Genomic DNA, 24455 nt, shown 5'->3' on the forward strand with positions numbered 1-24455 from the left:
CTCAACCACTGCGCCACCAGGGAAGCCCCTGTTTGCGTTTTTTGGGGGGATTTAATTTATATTTACCTAAGGAATTGCCTATTTTATATTTATTTTCAAATTTATTGCATAAATTATTTATGGAAGTATCTTATAATTTTATTAATTTCATATTTCAATAGTCAAAAAATTTTTATACTTCAAAAATCAAAAGGAAGGACTTTGAATTTTCTTTCATCCTTGTCTCCAACCCATCAATTTCCCTCCAAACTACTATTATTAGTTTGTTTTGTGTCCTTTCACAGATATTTACTACATATGCAAGCAAGTACAATATATCAATATTTTCTTGTGTTATTTTTATGCAAATGGTAACATAATTATTATACTTTTCTGTACGTTACTTTTTTTCACTTAATAATATATTTTAGGAATCTTTCCACATCAGTATGTAAAGTGTCCTCATTCATTTTACACCTGCATAGTATTTCTTAGCATGAATGTGTCACAATTTATTTTTTTAATTAATTAATTAATTAATTATTTTTTGGCTGCGTTGGGTCTTCGTTGCGGTGCGCGGGCTTCTCATTGCAGTGGCTTCTCTTGTTGCGGAGCACGGGCCCTAGGTGTGCGGGCTTCAACAGTTGTGGCTCGCGAGCTCTAGAGCCTACGCTCAGCAGTCGTGGCACTCAGGCTTAGTTACTCCGCGGCATGTGCGATCTTCCCAGACCAGGGCTCGAACCCGTGTCCCCTGCATTGGCAGGTGGATTCTTAACCACTGCGCCACCAGGGAAGTCCCTGTCACAATTTATTTAACCGATCCTTCCTCATAGAAATTTAAGTAGTATATACTTCTTTACTATTAAAACAGTCCTGCCGTAGGTAACCAACACGTTTGTCTTCTTTCCATTTATGTGAGAATATTTGTAGGATAAATCACCAAAGGAGGAAATTCTGGGTCAAAGAGAATGCACATTTCCAATTTTGTTAGATATCACAATGCCCTCTATAAGAGTTGTATCAATTTATATATCTGTCTTACATTTAGACATGTAAGAGAGTGCTTATTTTCCCACAACATCTTCAGCAAGCGTTTTAATTAAACATTTGGAACTTTGCTCTCTGACATCTCATCTCAGTGTGATTTAATTTGCTTTTCTCTTATTCTGGGAATGTTAAGCAGTTTTTTCTATATTAAAGTCTATATATTTGTATTTCCTTTTCTGTAGCTGTCCATATCCTTTGCAAGATTTTCTGTGGGTTTTTTTGATGCTTCCCTCACAATTTGTAGGACCTAGGTAGCTATATTGAGGAAATTAGCTCTTTGTGATATGTGGCAATATTTTCTCCAATTTTTGCTTTGTGTTTTTTTTCTTGCCATGAATAGTATTTGAATTTTTAAGACAAATTTTTGTAAGACTTCAGGGTTTCTGTCAGGTTAGAATTGCCTTGTCCACTCCAAGGTTATAAAAAAAAATTCCCATGTTTCTTGACTACTTTAGTGACTTTATTTTTTATGTATACATGTTTGATCCATTTATAATTTTTCCTGTTATCATGAGGTTTGGATCCAAGTTAATTTTTTTCTTTACCAAGTGTCCTTCTTGTCTGTATTGATTTGAGATGCCACTTTCATCATAAACACAAAAAACTATGTCTGGACTTACTACATGGTTTCATTGATCAGCCTGTCTATTCATGTTCTGCCATTATAATGTTTTAAACACTGAAGCTTTCTCTGGTGTGGCTAGCCTCCTTTCTTCTTTTTTAGAAACATTCTGGAGACACATATTTTGTCCATATGAACTTCAGAATTACTTTGCCTCATTTAAAAAACTTTCCTGTTGGTTGCATTAAATTTACAGATTAATTTAGAGAAAATTGTTCATGCATTACAGATCAGTGGGGTTTAGGGACCAATTTGTTCCAGGACCCATATATTAATTACTCATATAGAAAAAATTAAAATTAGATCCCTACATCAAGCAAAAACAGATCTTAGATGGAGTTAAGACCTAATAAGGAAAAGCAAATACTTTTGTATTTTTCAGGAGCATTTTAAGGTTTTCTTCATTTAGCCCTTGCACATGGATTTTTAAGTTTATTTTAAGGTATTTTATCTTTTTGTTGCTATTATAAATGGGCTTATCTTGTTATTTTTACTTTTGAAAGCTCTTGATTTCTGTGAATTAGTTTGTAACTGATGACTTAGATGAATTCAAAAAATTTTTGTAGTATTTTTTCAGGCAGTTCTCTTGGGTTTCAGGTATGTAATCTTATCAGCAGCAAACAGTGATTATTTCAACCCTCTTTTACAATTTTAAATCAGTGTTGCTAATTTCTGCCTCATTTAATTGCACTGACTAGTATCTCAGAACAGAATTAAGTACCAGGGCTGACAGTGGGTATTTCTTTTTTCCTGGTTTTAGTTAGAATGATTTCTACATAAAACATGATGCTGGACTTGGGACTAAAGTAAATAAGGGCTATTGTGTTAAAGAAGTACACATATATTACCATTTTATAAAAAATAAGAAATTCCTGATAATATAAGTTGAAATTGTCAAATGCTTCTTCAACATCTATGGAGTTGTTGGATGAGATTTTTCTCCTCAGATCTATTAAATGATGAATCATATTAATAAAATCCCTAATATTAAATTACTTGTGCATTCTTGTATGTAATCCCTCTTGGTCATGGTGTATTATTCTTTTATTGTGCTACTGGATTCAGTTTGTTAACATTTAGTTAGGATTTTTTTTTTTTTTTTTTGCGGTACGTGGGCCTCTCACTGTGGTGGCCTCTCCCGTTGCGGAGCACAGGCTCCGGATGCGCAGGCCCAGCGGCCATGGCTCACGGGCCCTACCGCTCCGCGGCATGTGGGATCCTCCCGGACCGGGGCACAAACCTGCGTCCCCTGCATCGGCAGGTGGACTCTCAACCACTGCGCCACCAGGGTAGCCCCTAGTTAGGATTTTTGCATTGATATAAGTGAAGACTGGTTAGTTGTTTTCCCTTTTGTACACAATCTTTGCTGTGTTGTTGGTATGGATGTTAAACCACTTTGTATAATTTAGAAGTTTTTCTTCTTTCATATGCTCTGGAATTATTTAATTCATCTATCATTTCTTTAAGATTTAGTAACATCACAATGTGTAACTATGGTGCTTTTTAATGTTGTAGCTCTTTTAAAACCTTATCCGTGTTTCAATTCAATTGGTCCAGTAAGATTTCTAGCTTTTCTGGAATCAATTTTGATAAATTTTATGTTTTGCTAACTAATTACCCATTTTATTCAAGTTTTCAAATGTACTTTATAGAGTCAAGAAGATTCTTTAATTTTTTTCCGGATGCTTGTGACTTATTTTTTAATAGATTCACCCCATTATTTATTGATTAGGTTAAGTAGTAGTTTATCTATTTTATTGTTTTTCCCTAGGCAACCAGACTTTGAATTTTATTACTTGCTGTATTATATTTTTGTTTTTATAATTTATTATTTTCTGCTTTTGTCTTTTTTTTTTAATAATGCAATTGATAAGGAAATTTAGTTATTTCTGAGATATACATTTTAAAGTAATAACTAGAATTATGACTTATATCATTATGTCAGAACATATAAGATTTTTAGAAATTTCATGTAATGTCTGAAACATTTATATTAACATATTTCCATACAAATAACCCAAAGAAAGATTAGTATTAGTTGTTTTTTTTTTTTTTTTTTTTGTACTGCAGGTTCTTATCAGTCATCAATTTTATACACAGCAGTGTATACATGTCAATCCCAATCGCCCAATTCAGCACACCACCACTCCCACCCGACTGTGGTTTTCCCCTCTTGGTGTCCATACGTTTGTTCTCTACATCTGTGTCTCAACTTCTTCCCTGCAAACTGGTTCATCTGTACCATTTTTCTAGGTTCCACATACATGCGTTAATATATGATACTTGTTTTTCTCCTTCTGACTTACTTCATTCTATATGACAGTCTCTAGATCTTTTCTTCTACTTTACTTGGGTTTATTTTATAATTCTTAACCTAACTTCTTGAGTTGGATCTGTTTATTTTGTATTCCTTTCATTTATTGATATAAATAATAATGAGACTGTGAATTTATTTCTGAGTATTGCCTGACCGATATAACAGAGGTCCTGATATGTAGTGTTTCCTTATTAATTTCTAGATTTTTTCATTTGAATTTGAATTTCCTTTCTTAATTGAAATATGGTTGACACACAATATTGTATTAGTTTCAGGTGTACTGCATAGTGATTTGATATTTGCATACATTATGAAATGATCACTGTTAAGTCACCATCTGTCCCTTTACAAAGTAATTACAATATTATTGACCGTATTTCTTATGTTGTATATTACATCCCTGTGGCTTATTTATTTTATAACTGGAGGTTTGTAATGCAGTCCCCTTCACCTATTTCATGCCCCCTCCCAACCCCCTCCCATCTGGCAACCACCCTTTTGTTCTCTGTATCTATGAGTCTGTTTTTCTTTTGTTGGCTTGTTTGCTTTGCTTTTTAGATTCCACATGTAGGTGACATCATATGGTATTTGTCCTTCTCTGTCTGGCTTATTTCACTTAGCATAACACCCTCTAGGTCCACCCATGTCACAAATCGCAAGATCTCATTCTTTTTTTATGGCTAAGTAATATTCCATTGTATATATATGTACCACATCTTCTTTATCCATTCGTCTGTTGATGGACACTTAGGTTGCTTCCACATCTTGGCTACTGCAAATAGTGCTGCTATGAACATTGGTGTGCATATATCCTTTCAAACTAGTGCTTTCGTTTTCTTTAGGTAAATATCCAGAAGTAGAATTGCTGAATCATATGGTAGTTCTATTTTAAATTTTTTGAGGAATCTACATACTATTTTCCATAGTGGTTGCACCAATTTATAATTCCGCCAATAGTACACAAGTGTTCTCTTTTCTCCACATCCTTGCCAACACTTGTTATTTGTTGTCTTTTTGATGAGAGCCATTCTGACAGGTGTGAGGTGATATCTCATTGTGGTTTTGATTTGCATTTTCCTGATGATTAGTGATGTTGAGCATCTTTTCATGGGTCTGTTGTATATCTTCTGTGGAAAAATGTCTATTCAGGTCCTCTGCCCATTTTTAAATAGAATTGTTTGTTTTTTGATGTTGAGTTGTATGAGTTCTTTGTGTATTTTAGACACTAACCCCTCTTCAGATATATCTTTTGTAAACATCTACTCCCATTCAGTAGGCTGCCTTTTCATTTTGTTGATAGTTTCCTTCACTGTGCAGAAGCTTTGTAGTTTAATGTAGTCCTATTTGTTTATTTTTGCTTTTGTTCCCCTTGCCTGAGGAGACAAATCCAAAAAAATGTTGTTAAGACCGATGTCAGAGAGCATACTGCCTGTGTTTTCTTCTAGGACTTTTATGGTTTCAGGTCTTACATTTAAGTCTTTAATCCATTTTGAGTTTATTCTGGTATATGGTGTGAGAAAGTAACCCAGTTTGATTCTTTTGCATGTAGCTGTCCAGTTTTCCCATTGCAATTTATTGAAAAGGCTGTCTTTTTCCCATTGTATATTCTTGTCTTTTTTTGTCACAGACTATTTGACCATATAAGCGTGGGTTTATTTCTGGGCTCTCTATTCTTTTCTATTGGTTAAAAAATTTGACCAGAAAATGAGGCTTGTTTCTTGGTAAGCGTCTGGAAAGAGAAGGAGAAGATGTATTATGTTCATCTTGAGGAGTCATATCATGCTGTTTGGATTGTGCAGTTCTCAAGCAACCCACCAGCACTTGATAAGTGTAAGCTTTCACGGGTCTGCCAAGATTCTGAGATATTTTCCTCTTCATGAGTGTAAGCACACTTAATAAGGGGAAAACTTTTTTTACGGTATCAAACTAAACCAAACAATCAACTTTAAGCTTATTTGAAAGCAATTTTCAGCTTTAGTGGAGTTTCCCAAAGAATGTCCATGGGGCTCCAATTGATAATGTACCATCAAACTTATTATAATATTCTTCCCTCCTGCCATTTCTCCTTCTGCCTCTCCTGTACCCCTAGAGCAAGCAGAATGGCTGTCCTCGCTCTTCTCTCCAGACTCTCCCAAGTCTATTCTCCTTCCAACCATATCATGAGCTCTGGTCTCTCTTTCCATTCCTCATCTTCCCAGATGTATTCCTCTCTGCCTCCTTCACCCCCACTTACCATGTTGTTTCTTTTCCTCTAAAGAACAATCCTGTCAGTCTGTCTCAGAGTTCTTCTTATTCATCAGCTATTTTTATCTATTATCTTGATCAGTAGAAGAAAAATAACTAAATGGTGGGGCACAAGTCTGTCAAATGCAGAATTCTTAGAAAAATCAGGAGCAAAGTTTGAAAATACTCATGCATTGCAAATTCTTGTCCCAATTATATTTTATTTTATAGTTATGACATTTAAGTCTATAAAGGGTTTAAGAGATAACATTGTGTGTACTTGTAAAAACAGTATCATCCTTTTATAGTAAATCAGTATAGCTTTGGTTTTCATTATTGAGATGTTTGTCTTTCTTCCTAATAAGGAATAAACTTGTAAATGAATGAATTGTTTTGCAGTCTAAAGAAGGTGCATTTATTGTCAGAGATTCAAGACATTTGGGATGCTACACCATTTCTGTGTTTATAAGAGCTGGGAGGTAAGCAGTTGTGATTTTGATCTCTCTAGAAATAGCAATCCCTGGGACAGTCATTGTTATGGAGACACCATCACACAGAGAATGTAAGTGAGAGCCTAACATAGAAAATTGCTGGCCTGGAACTTGGGACAACTAATTGGTTCAAATTTTATCCCCGAACGAGCTCTGCATGTGACATTGGATAAGCTACTTAAACTCTCTCATCTCCTTTTCTCAAGCATCAAGTAAGGAGATTTGATTAGTTGTAGAAGACACTGCTGGTGCGATTCTCTCCTCACCTTGGTTTACCCCTGGGTTACCCTGCAGAGAGCTCTCTTGTACTCAGAAAGCTTCCTGTTTCTTTCTGCCTGAGGATGTTCTCTGGCTGCGGGTTCTTGTGGTCCCCAGGGGTGGACTGGAAGTACCTGAGAGTTAGCTTCCTAGGTGACCCTCCATCCATGAGGAGTGCAGGATAAGCCCTTCAGCTCCTTTGCACTTTAGTGGGAAGACTCTGAGGTATGTTCCACAGACTCTCATCTCGTCCTAGAGGGATTAAGCCCCAGCTTCCCATAGCAAACCTGCTCATCAATACACCCGATACTGGTTTTCCTCCCTCCTTTGTCTCACATCTCTCACAGTGCATTTATTCATTCATTGAACTGATACTTGATTCAATAAATGCTCATGAGTGTCCATTATGAGCTGTACATTTTTGGACACTAGACTTGTCACCTAGACAACTTTCACTGAAGTTATGTTTGAATCTAAGACCCCAGTACCATAGCTGAGGAATTTTCCTGGGCTGGGGATGCACCTGTTGAATTTAATCCTATCTGCTCTTCAGTGTGTAGTGTTACTAGGATATGAGTCTTAGAGGTGGAGTCCTGTTGCTTAATGATTGACTTGGTTCCAACGTGGTCTTTTGCTTGTTTATGAACTCACATTTTACTGATTGTAGAAGTATGGAGGCTACCATCAAACATTATCAGATTAAAAGGAAGGACTCAGGACAGTGGTACGTGACTGAAAGACACCTCTTTCAATCAATCCCCGAGTTGATCTGGTATCACCAGCACAACGCAGCTGGTAAGTCAGAAACTTCAGGCTGGGAGAGTCGGGGAGCCAGGCCCCAGAGAGGGAATGTATCTCTGGTCAGACACTTAACAGGACCAAATATCCCTGTAGAAATGTTTAAGAGTCGAAATACAACCTGTGTTCTGTGCAATTCTCCTCCTCATTGATGCGTTTTTGCTTTTTCTAGTCAGGTGGCAAGAGGTAGGTTGATTTTTTTTTACATTTCTGCCAGGTTAGAAAAATGATAGATGACAAGGAAGCAAAAGGCCATTTAGTCATTATGCATCTGTTCTTGAAATTTACATGGAGCTAAATGTAATAAAATTTCAAATGTCCTAAAGGCTCATTCTTCTTTCTCTTTACCCCTCTAAATTTGCTCTTAACTTTAGAAAGTTGCAATAGAAAATTACCCTTAAATGTCTCATTGTCTGTTCTTTCTTGTATGGAAAACAGAAAATGTTTTACGCAGGACACAGCCTTACACAGTTACAATTTGACTTGAATATACCAGAGGCATATTTAACCCCCTTTCCCAGCTGTAATTTGCAATAATGGCTATTTTTGCAAACCTATCATCTATGGAAAGATATAGAATTCCAGAAAGTTCCACCACGATTACAACCACAGCTCTGGTCTTCAGCCCTCGTCCAACCTGTACTGGACTACTCTGAGCCTATGGGGGGAATCTCCTTACCTCAGTGTTATAGAATTTGGAACCCACTGTAACTTCCATATTCTTTTGACTTCTTGACATGCAGTACTTTTTTTAGATTTTTCTCATGAAAAGTTGTGATGCCCAAACAAATCCCTTTTGGAAAGCGGCCACTTTTCCATTACACTGGTTCTAAATATCAGGAATAAATCCAAGGAAGTTTTTATTGTCTTATGAAGTGAGTCCACCTGGGTATTCCTGATGGTCACTGGGCGTTTGGTTAGAGAGGAAGTGGCAACATGTCTGAGCGGGGCCAGTGAGGACATATTTGTGGCTAGAGACAGAAACCCTTAGAATCAGGAGTTTTCTTCTTCACACTCTTCTTTCCCCTTCCTTCAAAGAAAAAATTTAAGAAACAGAGTGGTGGTGGTGGTGACGTTAAAAAAAAATACCGAGGCAGATCAGGATGTGCTGACCTGAAAAGATGTTAGTGATAAGTTGCTTAGTAAAGAATAAAAGGTGCAAAACAGTATATTTATAGTCTTACTTTTGAAAAGTAAATATATAGAAATACGTGCATACATAGAAAAATCCTGTTACAGTTTAGGTAATAATTTTTAAACTAATAAGATCATAACAGACTACAAGCTGTTAATGTTTACCTCTGGGGAATGAGACTGGGGGTAAGGGAAACTTATTTTCTGCTTCGTAGATTATGCTAGGGTTTTAAAAAATTACAATGTATATAAATTATTCTTATAATGTAAGAAATACCACACAGATAACTTTTAAAATTAAAGCTAGATCAAACAATAAAAGAAAGAAAAACAGGGTTTGAGAACTTCTAACTACGGTGGCTGTTTATTAGGGAGAAAAGAAAGTAGAAAAGAGATAAGACAAAGAGAAAGAAGGATGATAAGAGGAAAGGCGTGGGACTCAGAAATAGTTGATATTTACTGAAGACTTACTTTGGACCAGACCCTATTTTATGTATATTTGTTTATTTAATCTTCAGAGAAATCCATGAGGTAGATGCTGGTGATGTCTCTGTCTTACAGAAGAGGAAACTGAGGCATGAGTTGTGCCCAAGGCACACCGTTAATAAGTATTTGCACTGAGATCTGAATTCACAGAAATCTTTGAAACCATTGGAGCTGTAGAACCTACTGGCTCCAGAGTCTGTGTTTAATGACTGTGTTCATCTCCTCCAGAAAGAGGCAACTTAGATCATTGGAGGATCCAGATGAGGCTGTGAATTGAAACCCATGACTATCCCGTCTACTTTTTGACTTCTGATCAATTTAGCTCATGACAGTCCATCTCTTTACCAGAAGTAAGGACAATGCAAAGAGAGTGACAGACTTTTTTTTTTTCTATCAGAGAGACAAACCATCACTAAACCACTGATAGTAATTCACAGAATAAAAATATTTGGCAAACAAAAACTTTGAAGTTAGAGGAAGGTGTTAGGGTCTTAAGGAAATTCCTATTATGTTCTTTATTTTGATCATGTGTTATAGAGTCCCAACTTCATGAGGGCTCTAACCCCAACTAGGTCTTCAGAGTCACTGGTAAGCATCCTTTCCTGTTTTCTGTTCAAACTTCTACCATTCTCCTCAAGACCCCCTTTCTAGTATTATCCACTGCCCATGAGTAAATTGCCTAACCATCTACTTCATTAAGAAAATTGAAGTCTAAGGGGTACAAACTATTATGTATAAAATAAGTTACAAGGATATATTGTACAACACAGAGAATATAGCCAATATTTTATAATAACAATGGAGTACAATCTTTAAAAATTTCAAAACACTACACTACACCTGTAACTTACATCATATTGTACATCAACTATACTTCAATTGCATGATTCTCCTGCCTGGTAGACACAGATACCTGCAATCCCACATGCCCTGAACTTCAATGAGGAAATGGAGCTCTTCATCTTATACTACTACTTTCCTTCCAAATTTACTCTTCCTGGTGTATCATCATCAGATAATCGTATCATCATCTTGCCAATTACAGGGGCTGGAAACATGGAAGTCAGAATAGATACATCCATTCTCCTTGCACTTCTGATTAATTATCAAGTGCAATGAATTTCATATCCTATATATGTCTCATGTAGGTCCCTGCCTCTCCATGTGTACTAGTACTGCCCTAATCATTGTTCACTTAGATAATTACAGTGGCCTCTTCACTGGTCTTGTTGCCTTCAAGGTTGACTTCCCCTCATCCATCCTCTATACTGATGCCAGAAGGATGTATCAAAATGTAAATCTGACTACACCACTCCCTTATTCAGGATCTTTCAATGGCTCCCTCCCACCTGCAGGAAGATGAAATGCTCCTTTGCAAAGCATACAAGGCCTTGACCACAACCAGAATATAACCTACCTCTCATGTATAATTTCTTGCCCCTTCTACCTCTCACTCTTTGCTCAAATAGCTCTTCCTGCATCATACCTCTAAGTATCAATATCATCTCATGCTACTACCTCTGCCTACAATGTGGACTCCTTTTGTCAGATCCATCTCAGGTATCATCTCCTGACAGAAGACTTCTTTGAATCCAACAATGTGCGAGGTGCTCTTCCTCTGTGTCCCAGAGCACCTTGCGTATCTTCATCACAGAACTTACTCCTTTTACACTGAAATTGCCTCTCTCTGCCTGTCTTCCCTCACCGAGATGGAGCCCATGTGTGCAGAGTCCTCATTTTCCTCATCTTTGGTCCTCTGGAATCTTTGGGATCTACTTAGAGAAGTGTCTTACACACATTGGGCACTTAATAATGCTGCTTTCTGTTCTTATGTTGGCCAAGTTTGTTCCTGTCTTCCAGCCTTTGCACATGCTGTTCCATCTGCCTGGAATGCTGTTCCTTCTGATCCTTGTAAGATGGCTACTCATCCATCAATGTCAGCATAGCTGTCATCTTGTCAGAAAGGCCTTCTGTGGGCACTCATTCTAAAGAAGCTCTATTTCATCTACTCTACTTCATCTGCTTCATCTACTCATCATCTGCTTCTTCTTGTGTGTGCATGTACTTCTTTATTTTCTCTGTTCCCACTGGAATGTAAGCTTCATGAGAGTAGGGACCATCGCTGTCTTACTCACTGCTGTCTCCCACCATGTAGATAATGCTTGGCACAAAGCAGTCTTTCAAGAAATGTGAGTTGAAGAAATAAATAATAAATGTTTGTTGAACAAAAACTGAAATTGACTCTATGGAATACTACATGTGGACCCAATCAAAAGAAGTCTCATTACTCTACCATGCTATTAAAAAATAATAATAAACTACTCTCAAGAGGAGGATGGGGAAATGGGTACACTTAGACACTGTTGGTGGTTGAATGAATTAGTACAAACTTCCTAGACACTCTTTGATCATGAAGTCACATTTTAAGAAATTTATGCCTGAGGCAATAATTTGAGAGGTACATACAGATATATGTTCAAAAATATACAGCATATTTTACAATAGTGAAATCTTGGAAATAATATTAAGGTCTATTTATAGTCATTGACACATGTCAATTACATTTTGAGTGTAAAAATCTTGGAGCAAAACATTTACATTGCTGTGAAACATATCAGATGTTTCAAACACGCATAAGGAAATTTTTGCGAAGATGTTCACCAAAGTGATAACAGTGTATCTCTGGATACTAAGATTTTGTAAGGGACCTTTATTTCATCTTTGTGTTTTCTTGGATTCTTTAGTTTCTGTTCAATGAGCATATATTATTTTGCGAAAGGTGTTTTTCTAATGGGAAAAATAAGCAAACAGACTAACTGTAGAATGCTTTTTTGCCTGATCTATTTAAGGAATAGCACTATATTCTAGTATATTTGGCTTTTTCTTTTGTGCTAGTAACTAGGACTGAAATGCTGACTTTTTTTCTCCCCAGGGCTCATGTCCCGTCTCCGCCACCCAGTTGGGCTGATGGGCAGTTGTTTGCCGGCCACAGCTGGTTTTAGCTATGGTAAAGTATGCAGATGTGCTCAAGTAAAAATCAAATCCAGTGAAGAACCTATCCCAGGTTCCCTCTATGTTCTTTAAATTCTCAGCTCTTTTGAGGTAGAGTCTGTCTAGCTACATTTCTCCTCAAAGTTTAAATCTCCCTTCTGAGATGTTTAAATATATGCAGCTCCTAAGGGCATTTAAACTTTGGGGGAAAATGTTTCACTTTTACTTCAAATTTCATTATACATTATTTGGAACCCTTTTGATAAATTCCAGTTCTTTTTATTTGAACGTTTGGGTTGTTGCTCTCTGGTTATGTGGGTGGCTGGGAAATGACTTCTCCCCCAAGAGAACCTGCTAAAATGAGTTGCTAAAAGTGTCCTTGTCACCTTTTTTGAATAGAACTTGGACCAAGTTTGATTTGAACTATTTTCTAGTGAATGTGATAGTTGCAAATCTGTGAGAATAAATAAGAGCCAAAGAATCCTGCTTTCTAATTTGTTGATACTTTATTTCCTTAAATTTATCTCATTAGGGGGACTCAGAATATACTGGAAAAAAGAGATAACACAATTATTGTGTAGCAGATAAGCAGGACTCAGGGTCGCTGTGAATTGGGATGGAAAGGTGATTTCAGGGTGTTATGGGTGCCTAGATTATTCCTCTGCCCCATAAATACTATATGTTTAAAAAATTCTATCATTAGCCATTTATCTAAGTTAAACATGGTCGTTTTTTTTTTGTTTTTTTTTTGCGGTACGTGGGCCTCTCACTGTTGTGGTCCCTCCCGCCACGGGGCACAGGCTCCAGACGCGCAGGCTCAGCGGCCATGGCTCACGGGCCCAGCCGCTCCGTGGCATGTGGGATCTTCCCGGACCGGGGCACGAACCCATGTCCCCTGCATCGGCAGGCGGACTCTCAACCACTGCGCCACCAGGGAAGCCCAAACATGGTCGTTTTTAATTAAAAAATAAACTTTTCAATTTTTCAATATCCAAAAGAGTGCACAGTTCGTAAGTCTAGAGCCTGAGTAATGTTGTCTGGTTTTGACTACCTTATATAAATGAAATTGGACACCGGGCATCCATGTCTGGCTTCTTTCTTCCATCCTTCCACATGTGAATTCACCCACCATGCTGGGTGTGGTTGGTCCACCTGCATTGCGGTGAACTGCTACGTTGCATGACTACACCGCAATGGATTTGCCCATCCTTCTTCAGATAGCCTTTTGGGTTCTAACCAATTTTTGGCTTTTCTAAATAATATTATTATGAACATTCTTGTATGCCTTTTGATAACGTTTAACACACACATATGCCCCGACAATGATGGATATATACTTAAAAGTAGAATTGCTGGGTCGTAGAGTATGAACATACTCAGATTTAGTCAGTTTTCTAAAGAATTTATACCAGATTAGACTTTAATAAAGAGTGTATGGACGTCTCAGCTGTTCCACATCTTTGCCCTTGCCAGTATTTGGTATTCTTGTGGTTTTTGTTTGGTTTGGTTTGGTTTCTGTTTTCATTTTAGCCAATCTGGTGCATGTGTAGTGGTATCTCATTTTGGTTTAAATATGCATTTCCTTGATGACTAATTATGTTGATCAACTTCTCATAGGTTCAGTGACCATTTGGATATTCTCTTTTGTGAGAGAGTACACTATTCGAGTTATTTTTAACCCTTAAAGAATAGGATTATCTGCCTTTTCCTAATCGATTTATTCCTACTTTGAATAGGAATTCTTTGTTGGTTATATGTTTTAAGAAATATTTTCTCCCCGTCTGTGGCTTACCTTTTCATTTTCTTAATGGGGTGTATTTGATAAATAGGATTTTTATGAAATTTAATCTATCAGTATTCTCCTTTATAGTTATATTCTGTTGAATAAATCTATGTCAGTCCCAACGTCATGAATATATTCTCCCATGTTATTTTAAAAACACACCTACTATTGGGAAGGGGAGTACCTTGCAAAGCCTGGTGGTACAAGGGGTCACTGGCCATTACAATTCTTTTAAATGCATTATTTTAAAGTTCCAGCAGATGGTGGTGTTGCTGTATAAAAGTGGTTACTAAAAAGTTAAGATTTAACTCTCAGTTTTCCAAAGGGTTATTTTAAAAACAGTTCTTTTTTTCTTGATTTACTTCTGTAGAGTGAGAAATATTCAGTAATGCAAGCATCATTTCAAACATATACTTAGATATGCGTTAGAATCTTAATATTGAAAATATCAGGTGAATTGATTAGACTTTTAGCAAAGGAGAAAGGGCAGGAAAGCCCTTTAGGGGTGGGAGTGGGCAAAGGAACAATAAAAGAAACTGAGATGGGGGACCCCAAATTTTATCTAATCTCACAAGTTTACTCACCAGGATAAAAACAGACTGGGGACATAAATATTTAGGCTCCAGGTCTGGTTTCGGCAGGTTTAGTTTAGAAAGGCACAGAACTGTTTCATCCTGGGTCTCTCTGGAAAGAGAAAGCATGTTTTGATATCCATAATTCCTCTCCAAGTAAGTGAGGTTTGTATTTTTATACTTGAATTCTGGAATTATACTTTTAAGCCACAATAAGAGTATTAAAAATGGTTACAGGTCCTTTCCACTCATTTATAAATTTTTTAAACCTCTCTGAAAAAGAAGAGAATAGGTCAAGAAAATTTCTAAATCTTTTCTAGCTCTAAAAATTTAACATGTTTTTCCTTATTTGTAATGTGCATGTTTTACTTTTCCAGAAAAGTGGGAGATAGATCCATCTGAGTTGGCTTTTGTAAAGGAGATTGGAAGCGGCCAGTTTGGGGTGGTCTATTTAGGCCAATGGCGAGCACATGTCCAGGTAGCTATCAAGGCCATCAATGAAGGCTCCATGTCTGAAGAGGATTTCATTGAGGAGGCTAAAGTGATGATGTAAGTACATACAATACCCAGATAAGTATCGTACAACATCCTGGTGTCATGGAAAGAACACAGATTTTGGAGTCAGTCACATCTGGATTTGTGTCACAACTCTGCCCAAGCTAGTTGTGGGACCTGGGCAAATTATTTGACCTCTGTGTGACCTGGGTGAGTTATTTCACTTTTCTAAGCCTCAATTTCCTCACCTGTAAAATGGGGATAACAATACCTCACTCACTGGATCAGCGTGTGAATTGAATGAGATAATCTATGAAAATGACAAGTAGATGTGTTCTTTTCAGCTCAATAATAGGTGCTTAATGACTACATTTTTTTTCCTTTTCCCAGAAGCAAAAATCTTGATTTTGTCTAAATAGTAATATAAGGATATACTATTTGCTTTCAGAGAATTCAAGAATCATGAGGTCTAACAGAAGTGGCTCTTTGCAGATCATTGGATGCTGCTCTTAGCTTCTGGGATTTCCCAAATTCAGCCTTTTGCCTCAGTCGAACCTGTGGCTATGGTTTATGTCAGTAACCTGGGCTGGACCAGGATAGGCCAATAATTTGGCACAATTCAAATCAATATTCTTTAAGTACTTGTTGAACATTTACTTAGAGGAAGAGCAATGTGGTAAAAAAGGAAGACCGCGGGTGGCATTACCTAGATTCTGTTTTATTATCCAAAGCGATTTAGTTCTCTTCCAAATTTGCAGACCCCAGTTGACAAAAACAAAAGCAAACCCCCCAAAACCAGTGGTGATTAACTTGATCCATTATTTGAAGGCAGAGCAATGTGTCTCTTGGGGCTCTCAACCCATACTCCAAGTACTATCAAAATATTCTGTCCATCCACTTAGAATAAAATGAATTCTGAGAGAACTTAATGATAAACACAACTTTCCAGTGGTATCAGTTTCTCAAAGATGTTTTTGTGCCCCTTGATTACCCTACTGGCCTTTGCTCCCTGATACTACCTGCATCAGACCATGGTTTTCCTACATCTAAAGGACAGACAAAAATTATATTCCTGTGTATTGGATTAAATAGGTACAATAAGAAAAGAACGAAGGGGAGACATATGATTCAGGGAAAGTTGAAGTTGTATTAGAATCCCTATCAAAAAGAAAGAATCAGAATTTAAATCCCCCTTCTGAGATGTTTAAATATATGCATCTAGGGACTTCCCTGGCAGTCCAGTGGTTAAGATTCCACACTCCCAAGGCAGGGAGCACAGGTTTGATCCCTGGTGGGGGAACTAAGATCCCGCATGCCGCGGCCAAAAATTAAAATAAATAAATAAATAAATAAACAAACAAATAAATATATGCATCTCATAAAGGCAATTTAAACTTTTGGGGAAAAGGTATCACTTTTACTTCAAATATCATAATACATTGTTAGGATCCCTTTTGATAAAGTACAGTTCTTTTTATTTGAATGTTTGGGTTGTTGCTCTCTGGTTACTTGAGTGTCTGAGTGGAGTGTGGAGAAGAGAAATAGTTCCTGGCAGTTTATGGAGGCAGGAATGAGGCTACATGCTTATTTTTAAGTCATTTCAGATGGACATAATGTGTTCTTGGGTTTGAACACAGTTGATTTTTTCTCCTGATTTTTTTTTTTTTTTTTTTTTTCCAGTACGCAGGCCTCTCACTGTTGTGGCCTCTCCCATTGCGGAGCACAGGCTCCGGACGCGCAGCCTCAGCGGCCATGGCTCACGGGCCCAGCCGCTCCGCGGCATGTGGGATCTTCCCGGACCGGGGCACGAACCCGTGTCCCCTGCATTGGCAGGCGGACTCTCAACAACTGAGCCACCAGGGAAGCCCTTTTCCTGATTTTTTGATAGCGAGGCAGGAAAAGTCCCATTCTAATGTCCTTTTGCAAATACATTCATCTTTAAAAAGTTAAATAGCTGACATACATTGGGCTCTATCTGCCAAGAATATACAGCTTGGCATATTACCTTCCTTTTTGTAAGCATACAGCTTAAATGTCACCTCTACCAGGAGATCTCCCCTGTCTACCCTGTTTAATTGACAGTCCCACCCCCAAATGCTTTCTGTTGTATCACCTTGTATTAGTTCCATCAAAGCACTTGTCACTACTCCCAAGCTTCACGTGTATTTGTTTTGTTTCTCCCCCAGTAGAGCGTAAGCTCCACGATAATGGGACCTTATTTATCTCTCTTCTACAACCGGGTGAGTGCTTAAAATAATAGCTAGCATGTAGTTGGTGTTCAACAAATATTTGTGGATTATTGAATGAGTTAATGAATCCTTACCACATTTCTATGAGGTAGGTTCTATTAAGACCCCAATTTTAGAGATTGGTCCAAGATAGCAGAGTAGAAGGACGTGTGCTCACTCCCTCTTGCGAGAGCCTCGGAATCACTGCTGACTGCTGAACAGTCGTCTACAGGAAGACACTGGAACTCACCGAAAAAGATACCACACATCCAAAGGCAAAGGAGAAACCACAATAAGACAGTAGGAGGGCGCAATCACAATAAAATCAAATCCCATAACTGCTGGGTGGGTGACTCACAAATTGGAGAACACATATACCACAGAAGTTCACCCACTGGAGAGAAGGTTCTGAGCCCCACGTCAGGCTTCCAACCTGGGGGTCCAGCAACGGGAGGAGGAATTCCTAGAGAATCAGATTTTGAAGGAATTTGATTGCAGGACTTTGACAGGACTCAAGGAAACAGAGACTCCACTCTTGGAGGGCACACACAAAGTAGTGTGTGCATCGGAACCCAGGGGAAGGAGCAGTGACCCCATAGGAGACTGAACCAGACCTACCTGCTAGTGTTGGAGGGTCTCCTGCAGAGGTGGGGGATGGCTATGTCTCACCATGAGGACAAGGACACTGGCAGCAGAAGTTCTGGGAAGTACTTCTTGGCGTGAGCCTTCCCAGAGTCCACCATTAGCCCCACAAAAGAGCTGGGTAGGCTCCAGTGTTGGGTCGCCTCAGGCCAGACAACCAACAGGGAGGGAACCCAGCCCCACCCATCAGCAGACAAGCAGATTAAAGTTTTACTGAGCTCAGCCCACCAGAGCAACACCCAGCTCTACCCACCACCAGTGCCTCCCATCAGGAAACTTGCACAAGCCTCTTAGATAGCCTCATCCACCAGAGGGCAGACAGCAGAAGCAAGAAGAACTACAATCCTGCAGGCTGTGGAACAAAAACCACATTTACAGAAAGATAGACAAGATGAAAAGGCAGAGGGCTATGTGCCAGATGAAGGAACAAGATAAATCCCCAGAAAAACAACTAAATGAAGTAGAGATAGGAAACCTTCTAGAAAAAGGATTCAGAATAATGATAGTGAAAATGATCAAGGACCTCGGAAAAAGAATGGAGGCAAAGATTGAGAAGATCCAAGAAATGTTTAACAGAGACCTAGAAGAATTAAAGAACAAACACCTAGAAGAATTAAAGAACAAACAAACAGAGATGAACAATACAATAACTGAAATGAAAAATACACTAGAAGGAATCAATAGCAGAATAACTGAGGCAGAAGAACAGATAAGTGACCTGGAAGACAGAATGGTGGAATTCACTGCCACAGAACAGAATAAAGAAAAAAGAATGAAAAGAAATGAAGACAGCCTAAGAGACCTCTGGGACAACATTAAACACTACAACATTCGCATTATAGGGGTTCCAGAAGGAGAAGAGAGAGAGAAAGGACCCGATAAAATATTTGAAGAGATTATAGTCAACAACTTTCCTAACATGGGATAGGAAATAGCCACCCAAGTCCAGGAAGCACAGAGAGTCCCAGGCAGGATAAACCCAAGGAGAAACAGGCTGAGACACATAGTAATCAAATTGGCAAAAATTAAGAAAGCAAGAAAAATTATTGAAAGCAATTAGGGAAAAATGACAACATACAAGGGAACTCCCATAAGGTTAAGAGCTGATTTCTCAGCAGAAACTCTACAAGCCAGAGGGAGTGACATGATATATTTAAAGTGATGAAAGAGAAGAACCTACAACCAAGATTACTCTACCTGGCAAGGATCTCATTCAGATTCGACGGAGAAATCAAAAGCTTTACAGACAAGCAAAAGCTAAGAGAATTCAGCACCACCAAACCAGGTCTACAACAAATGCTAAAGGAACTTCTCTAAGTGGGAAACACAAGAGAAGAAAAGAACCTACAAAAACAAACTCAAAACAATTAAGAATAGGAACTTCTCTAAGTGGGACACACAAGAGAAGAAAAGAACCTACAAAAACAAACTCAAAACAATTAAGAATATTGTTATAGGAACATACATATTGATAATTACCTTAAACGTGAATGGATTAAATGCTCCAACCAAAAGACAGGCTTGCTGAATGGATACAAAAGCAAGACCCATCTATATGCTGTCTACAAGAGACCCACTTCAGACCTAGGGACACATACAGACTGAAAGTGAGGGGATGGAAAAACATATTCCATGCAAATGGAAATCAAAAGAAAGCTGGAGTAGCAATCCTCGTATTAGATAAAATAGACTTTAAAATAAAGAATGTTACAAGAGACAAGGAAGGACACTACATAATGATCAAGGGATCAATCCAAGAAGAAGATATAACAATTATAAATATATATGCACCCAACATAGGAGTACCTCAATACATAAGACAACTGCTAACAGCTATAAAAGAGGAAATCAACAGTAACACAATAATATTGGGGGACTTTAACACCTCACTTACACCAATGGACAGATCATCCAAACCGAAAATTAATAAGGAAACACAAGCTTTAAATGACACTATAGACCAGATAGATTTAATTGATATTTATAGGACATTCCATCCAAAAACAGCAGATTACACTTTCTTCTCAAGTGCACATGGAACATTTTCCAGGATAGATCACATCTTGGGTCACAAATGAAGCCTCAGTAAATTTAAGAAAATTGAAATCATATCAAGCATCTTTTCTGACCACAATGCTATGAGATTAGAAATCAGTTACGGGGAAAAAAATGTAAAAAAACACAAACACATGGAGGCTAAACAATTCTTTACTAAATAACCAAGAAATTACTGAAGAAATCAAAGAGGGAATAAAAAATACTTAGAGACAAATGACAATGAAAACACAATGATCCAAAATGTATGGGATGCAGCAAAAGCAGTTCTAAGAGGGAAGTTTATAGCAATACAAGCCTATCTCAAGAAAGAAGAAAATCTCAAAACAATGTAAACTTACACCTAAAGGAACTAGAGGAAGAAGAACAAACAAAACCCAAAGTTAGTAGAAGGAAAGAAGTCATAAAGATCAGAGCAGAAATAAATGAAATAGAAAAAAAGAAAACAATAGCAAAGATCAATAAAGCTAAAGGCTGGTTCTTTGAGAAGATAAACAAATTGATAAACCATTAGCCAGACTCATCAAGAAAAAGAGAGAGAGGAGTCAAATCAGTAAAATTAGAAATGTAAAAGGAGAAGTTACAACAGACACTGCAGAAATATAAAGCATCCTAAGAGACTACTACAAGCAACTCTATGCCAATAAAATGGACAACCTGGAAGAAATGGACAAATTCTTAGAAAGGTTTAAACTTCCACGACTGAACCAGGAAGAAATAGAAAATATGAACAGACCAATCACAAGTAATGAAATTGAAGCTGTGATTGAAAATCTTCCAAGAAACAAAAGTCCAGGACCAGATGGCTTCACAGGTGAATTCTATAAAACGTTTAGAGAAGAGCTAACACCCATCCTTCTAAACTCTTCCAAAAAATTACACAGGAAGGAATACTCCCAAACTCATTCTATGAGGCCACCATCACCCTGATACCAAAACCAGACAAAGATACTCCCAAAAAAGAAAATTACAGACCAATATCACTGTTGAAAATAGATGCAAAAATCCTCAACAAAATACTAGCAAACAGAATCCAGCAACACATTAAAAGGATCATACACCATGATCAAGTGGTATTTATTCCAGGGATGCAAGGATTCTTCAATATACGCAAATCAATCCATGTGATACACCATATTAACAAATTGAAGAAGAAAAACCATATGATCATCTCAATACATGCAGAAAAAGCTTTTGACAAAATTCAACACCCACTTGAGATAAAAAAGTCTCCAGAAAGTGGGCATAGAGGGAACGTACCTCAACATAATAAAGGCCATATATGACAAACCCACAGAAAACATCATTCTCAATGATGAAAAGCTGAAAGCATTTCCTCCTAAAATCAGGAACAAGACAAGGATGTCCACTCTTGCCACTATTATTCAACATAGTTTTGGAAGTCCTAGCCATGGCAATCAGAGAAGAAAAAGAAATAAAAGGAATACAAATTGGAAAAGAAGTAGTAAAGCTGTCACTGTTGGCAGATGACATGATACTATACATAGAGAATCCTAAAGATGCTGCCAGAAAACTACTAGAGCTAATCAATGAATTTGGTAAAGTTGCAGGATACAAAATTAATGCACAGAAATCTCTTGCATTCCTATACAGTAATGATGGAAAATATGAAAGAGAAATTAAGGAAACACTCCCATTTACCACTGCAATAAAGAGAAGAAAATACCAAGGAATAAACCTACCTAGGGAGACAGAAGACCTGTATGCAGAAAACTATAAGACACTGATGAAAGAAATTAAAGATGATACCAACAGATGGAGAGATATACCATGTTCTTGGATTGGAAGAATCAGTATTGTGAAAATGACTATACTATCCATAGCAATCTACAGGTTCAATGCAATCCCTATCAAATTACCAATGGCATTTTTTACAGAACTAGAACAAAAAATCTTAAAATTTGTATGGAGACACAAAAGACGCCGAATAGCCAAAGCAGTCTTGAGGGAAAAAAACAGAGCTGGAGGAATCAGACTCCCTGGCTTCAGATTATACTACAAAGCTACAGTAATCAAGACAATATGGTACTGGCACAAAAACAGAAACATAGATCAATGGAACAGGATAGAAAGCCCAGAGATAAACCCACGCACCTGTGGTCAACTAATCTGTGACATAGGAGGAAATGATATACAATGGAGAAAAGACAGTCCTTTCAATAAGTGGTGCTGGGAAACTGGACAGCTCCATGTAAAAGAATGAAATTAGAACACTCCCTAACACCATACACAAAAATAAACTCAAAATGGATTCGAGACCTAAATGTAAGACTGGACACTATAAAACTCTTCGAGGAAAACATAGGAAGAACACTCTTTGACATAAATCACAGCAAGATCTTTTTTGATCCACCTCCTAGAGTAATGGAAATAAAAACAAAAATAAACAAATGGACCTCATGAAACTTTAAAGCTTTTGCACAGCAAAGGAAACTACAAGCAAGACGAAAAGACAACCCTTAAAATGGGAGAAAATATTTGCAAATGAATCAACGGACAAAGGATTAATCTCCCAAATATATAAACAGCTCATGCAACTCAATATGAAAAAAGCAAACAACCCAATCCAAAAATGGGCAGAAGACCTAAATAGACATTTCTCCAAAGAAGGCATACAGATGGCCAAGAAGCACATGAAAAGCTGCTCAACATTACTAATTATTAGAGAAATGCAAATCAAAACTACAATGAGGTAATAACCTCACAGCAGTTAGAATGGGCATCATCAGAAAATCTACAAACAACAAATGCTAGAGAGGGTGTGGAGAAAAGGGAACCCTCTTGCCCTGTTGGTGGGAATGTAAATTGATACAGGCACTATGGAGAACAGTATGGAGGTTGCTTAAAAACTAAAAATAGAGCTACCACATGACCCAGCAATCCCACTACTTGGCATATACCCAGAGAAAACCGTAATTCAAAAAGACACATACACCCTAATGTTCATTGCAGCACTATTTACAATAGCCAGGTCATGGAAGCAACCTAAATGCCCTTTGACAGACGAATGGTAAAGAAGATGTGGTACATATATACAATGGAATATTACTCAGCCATAAAAAGGAATGAAATTGGGTCATTTGTAGAGATGTGGATGAATCTGGAGACTGTCATAGAGAGTGAAGTAAGTGAGGAAGAGAAAAACAAATATTGTATATTAACGCATATATGTGGAACCTAGAAAAATGGTACAGATGACCAGTTTGCAGTGCAGAAGTAGAGACACAGATGTAGAGAACAAATGTATGGACACCAAGGGGGGAAAGTGGCGGGCGGTGGTGGTGGTGGTGGTGTGATGAATTGGGAGACTGGGATTAACATTTATACACTAATATGTATAAAATGGATGACTAATAAGAACCTGCTGTATAAAAAAATTAATTAAAAAAAAAAGAAAAAAAAGACCCCAATTTTATACATGATAAAAAGGAAATTTTGAAAACTTATGTAATTTGCCCACAGTTCCTCAACAAAACATTGGTAGTGTCTAATTGTAATCAAAACTGTGAACTGTCTGGGTACAAAGTCCATAGTCTTAGCTAACATAATAATCAACAAATATTTATTGAGCAACTACTATACGCCAGATCTTATAGTAGGGGCCATAATTGTTAACCAAAATTGTCATCCCGTGTAGTTTTTCCAGTGCACTAGCAGAGTAACTTCAAATCTCTACTGTGTTCTTAATCACCATATTTTAGAATATAACCTAAATTGGGGGCCTGTACTCATGGTGTTTCCAGAGTACCTGCTAAAAGATTATTTAGGAAAATGAAAGAAAACCAGTCTTTTTTTCAGCCCGTAAATTTCTACTAAAATTAAAAATTTTATCTTTATATTTTTACCATGGTTTATACTTTTTATAATACGTTCACATACATTATCTCATTTAATATTCATTGGAAGAGAGAAGGACAGGTTTTATTATCCTCATTTTACATGTGAAAAAACTGAGGCTTAGAAATTTTAAATAAGTTGCTCCTGGTCATGCATCAATAGGAGATAACTTGAATTCAGCTCTTTTGTTTCGGAGCATGACATTTTCTTTAAATTATTATAACACTGCATTGCTTTTAAAGGATCCTTTATTTTAGTTGATCAACTGTGGGTTTGTATCTCTGGATGTAGCTTATTAGTAGCAGTGCATATAGGAAAATATGTGAACTAATTACATTTATAATAGTAAAAATATATAAGTAATTCTAATTTCTCTAAAACCTGAATACTATAGTCGAGAAGAAACAATAAACGTTTGAAGTATAAATGACTAAAAAGATTATTTTAGGGGGCTTCCTTGGTGGCTCAGTGGTTAA

General features: G+C 37.4%; 1 protein-coding gene across 1 annotated transcript in view; it reads left to right on the forward strand.

Annotated features, from left to right (window-relative positions):
• Positions 1-24455, forward strand: part of TXK (TXK tyrosine kinase) — a 46724-nt gene that overhangs the window by 11255 nt on the left and 11014 nt on the right. The window contains exons 6-9 of the mRNA XM_027103031.1: positions 6588-6667; positions 7605-7732; positions 12288-12362; positions 15079-15250. Coding sequence (XP_026958832.1) covers positions 6588-6667; positions 7605-7732; positions 12288-12362; positions 15079-15250 — 455 coding nt within the window. The remainder of the gene's footprint in view (positions 1-6587; positions 6668-7604; positions 7733-12287; positions 12363-15078; positions 15251-24455) is intronic.

The sequence above is a fragment of the Aethalodelphis obliquidens genome, unplaced genomic scaffold (assembly GCF_003676395.1).
Source record: "Aethalodelphis obliquidens isolate GAN/ISIS:26980383/991018 unplaced genomic scaffold, ASM367639v1 scaffold6, whole genome shotgun sequence".
Lineage (NCBI taxonomy): Eukaryota > Metazoa > Chordata > Mammalia > Artiodactyla > Delphinidae > Aethalodelphis > Aethalodelphis obliquidens.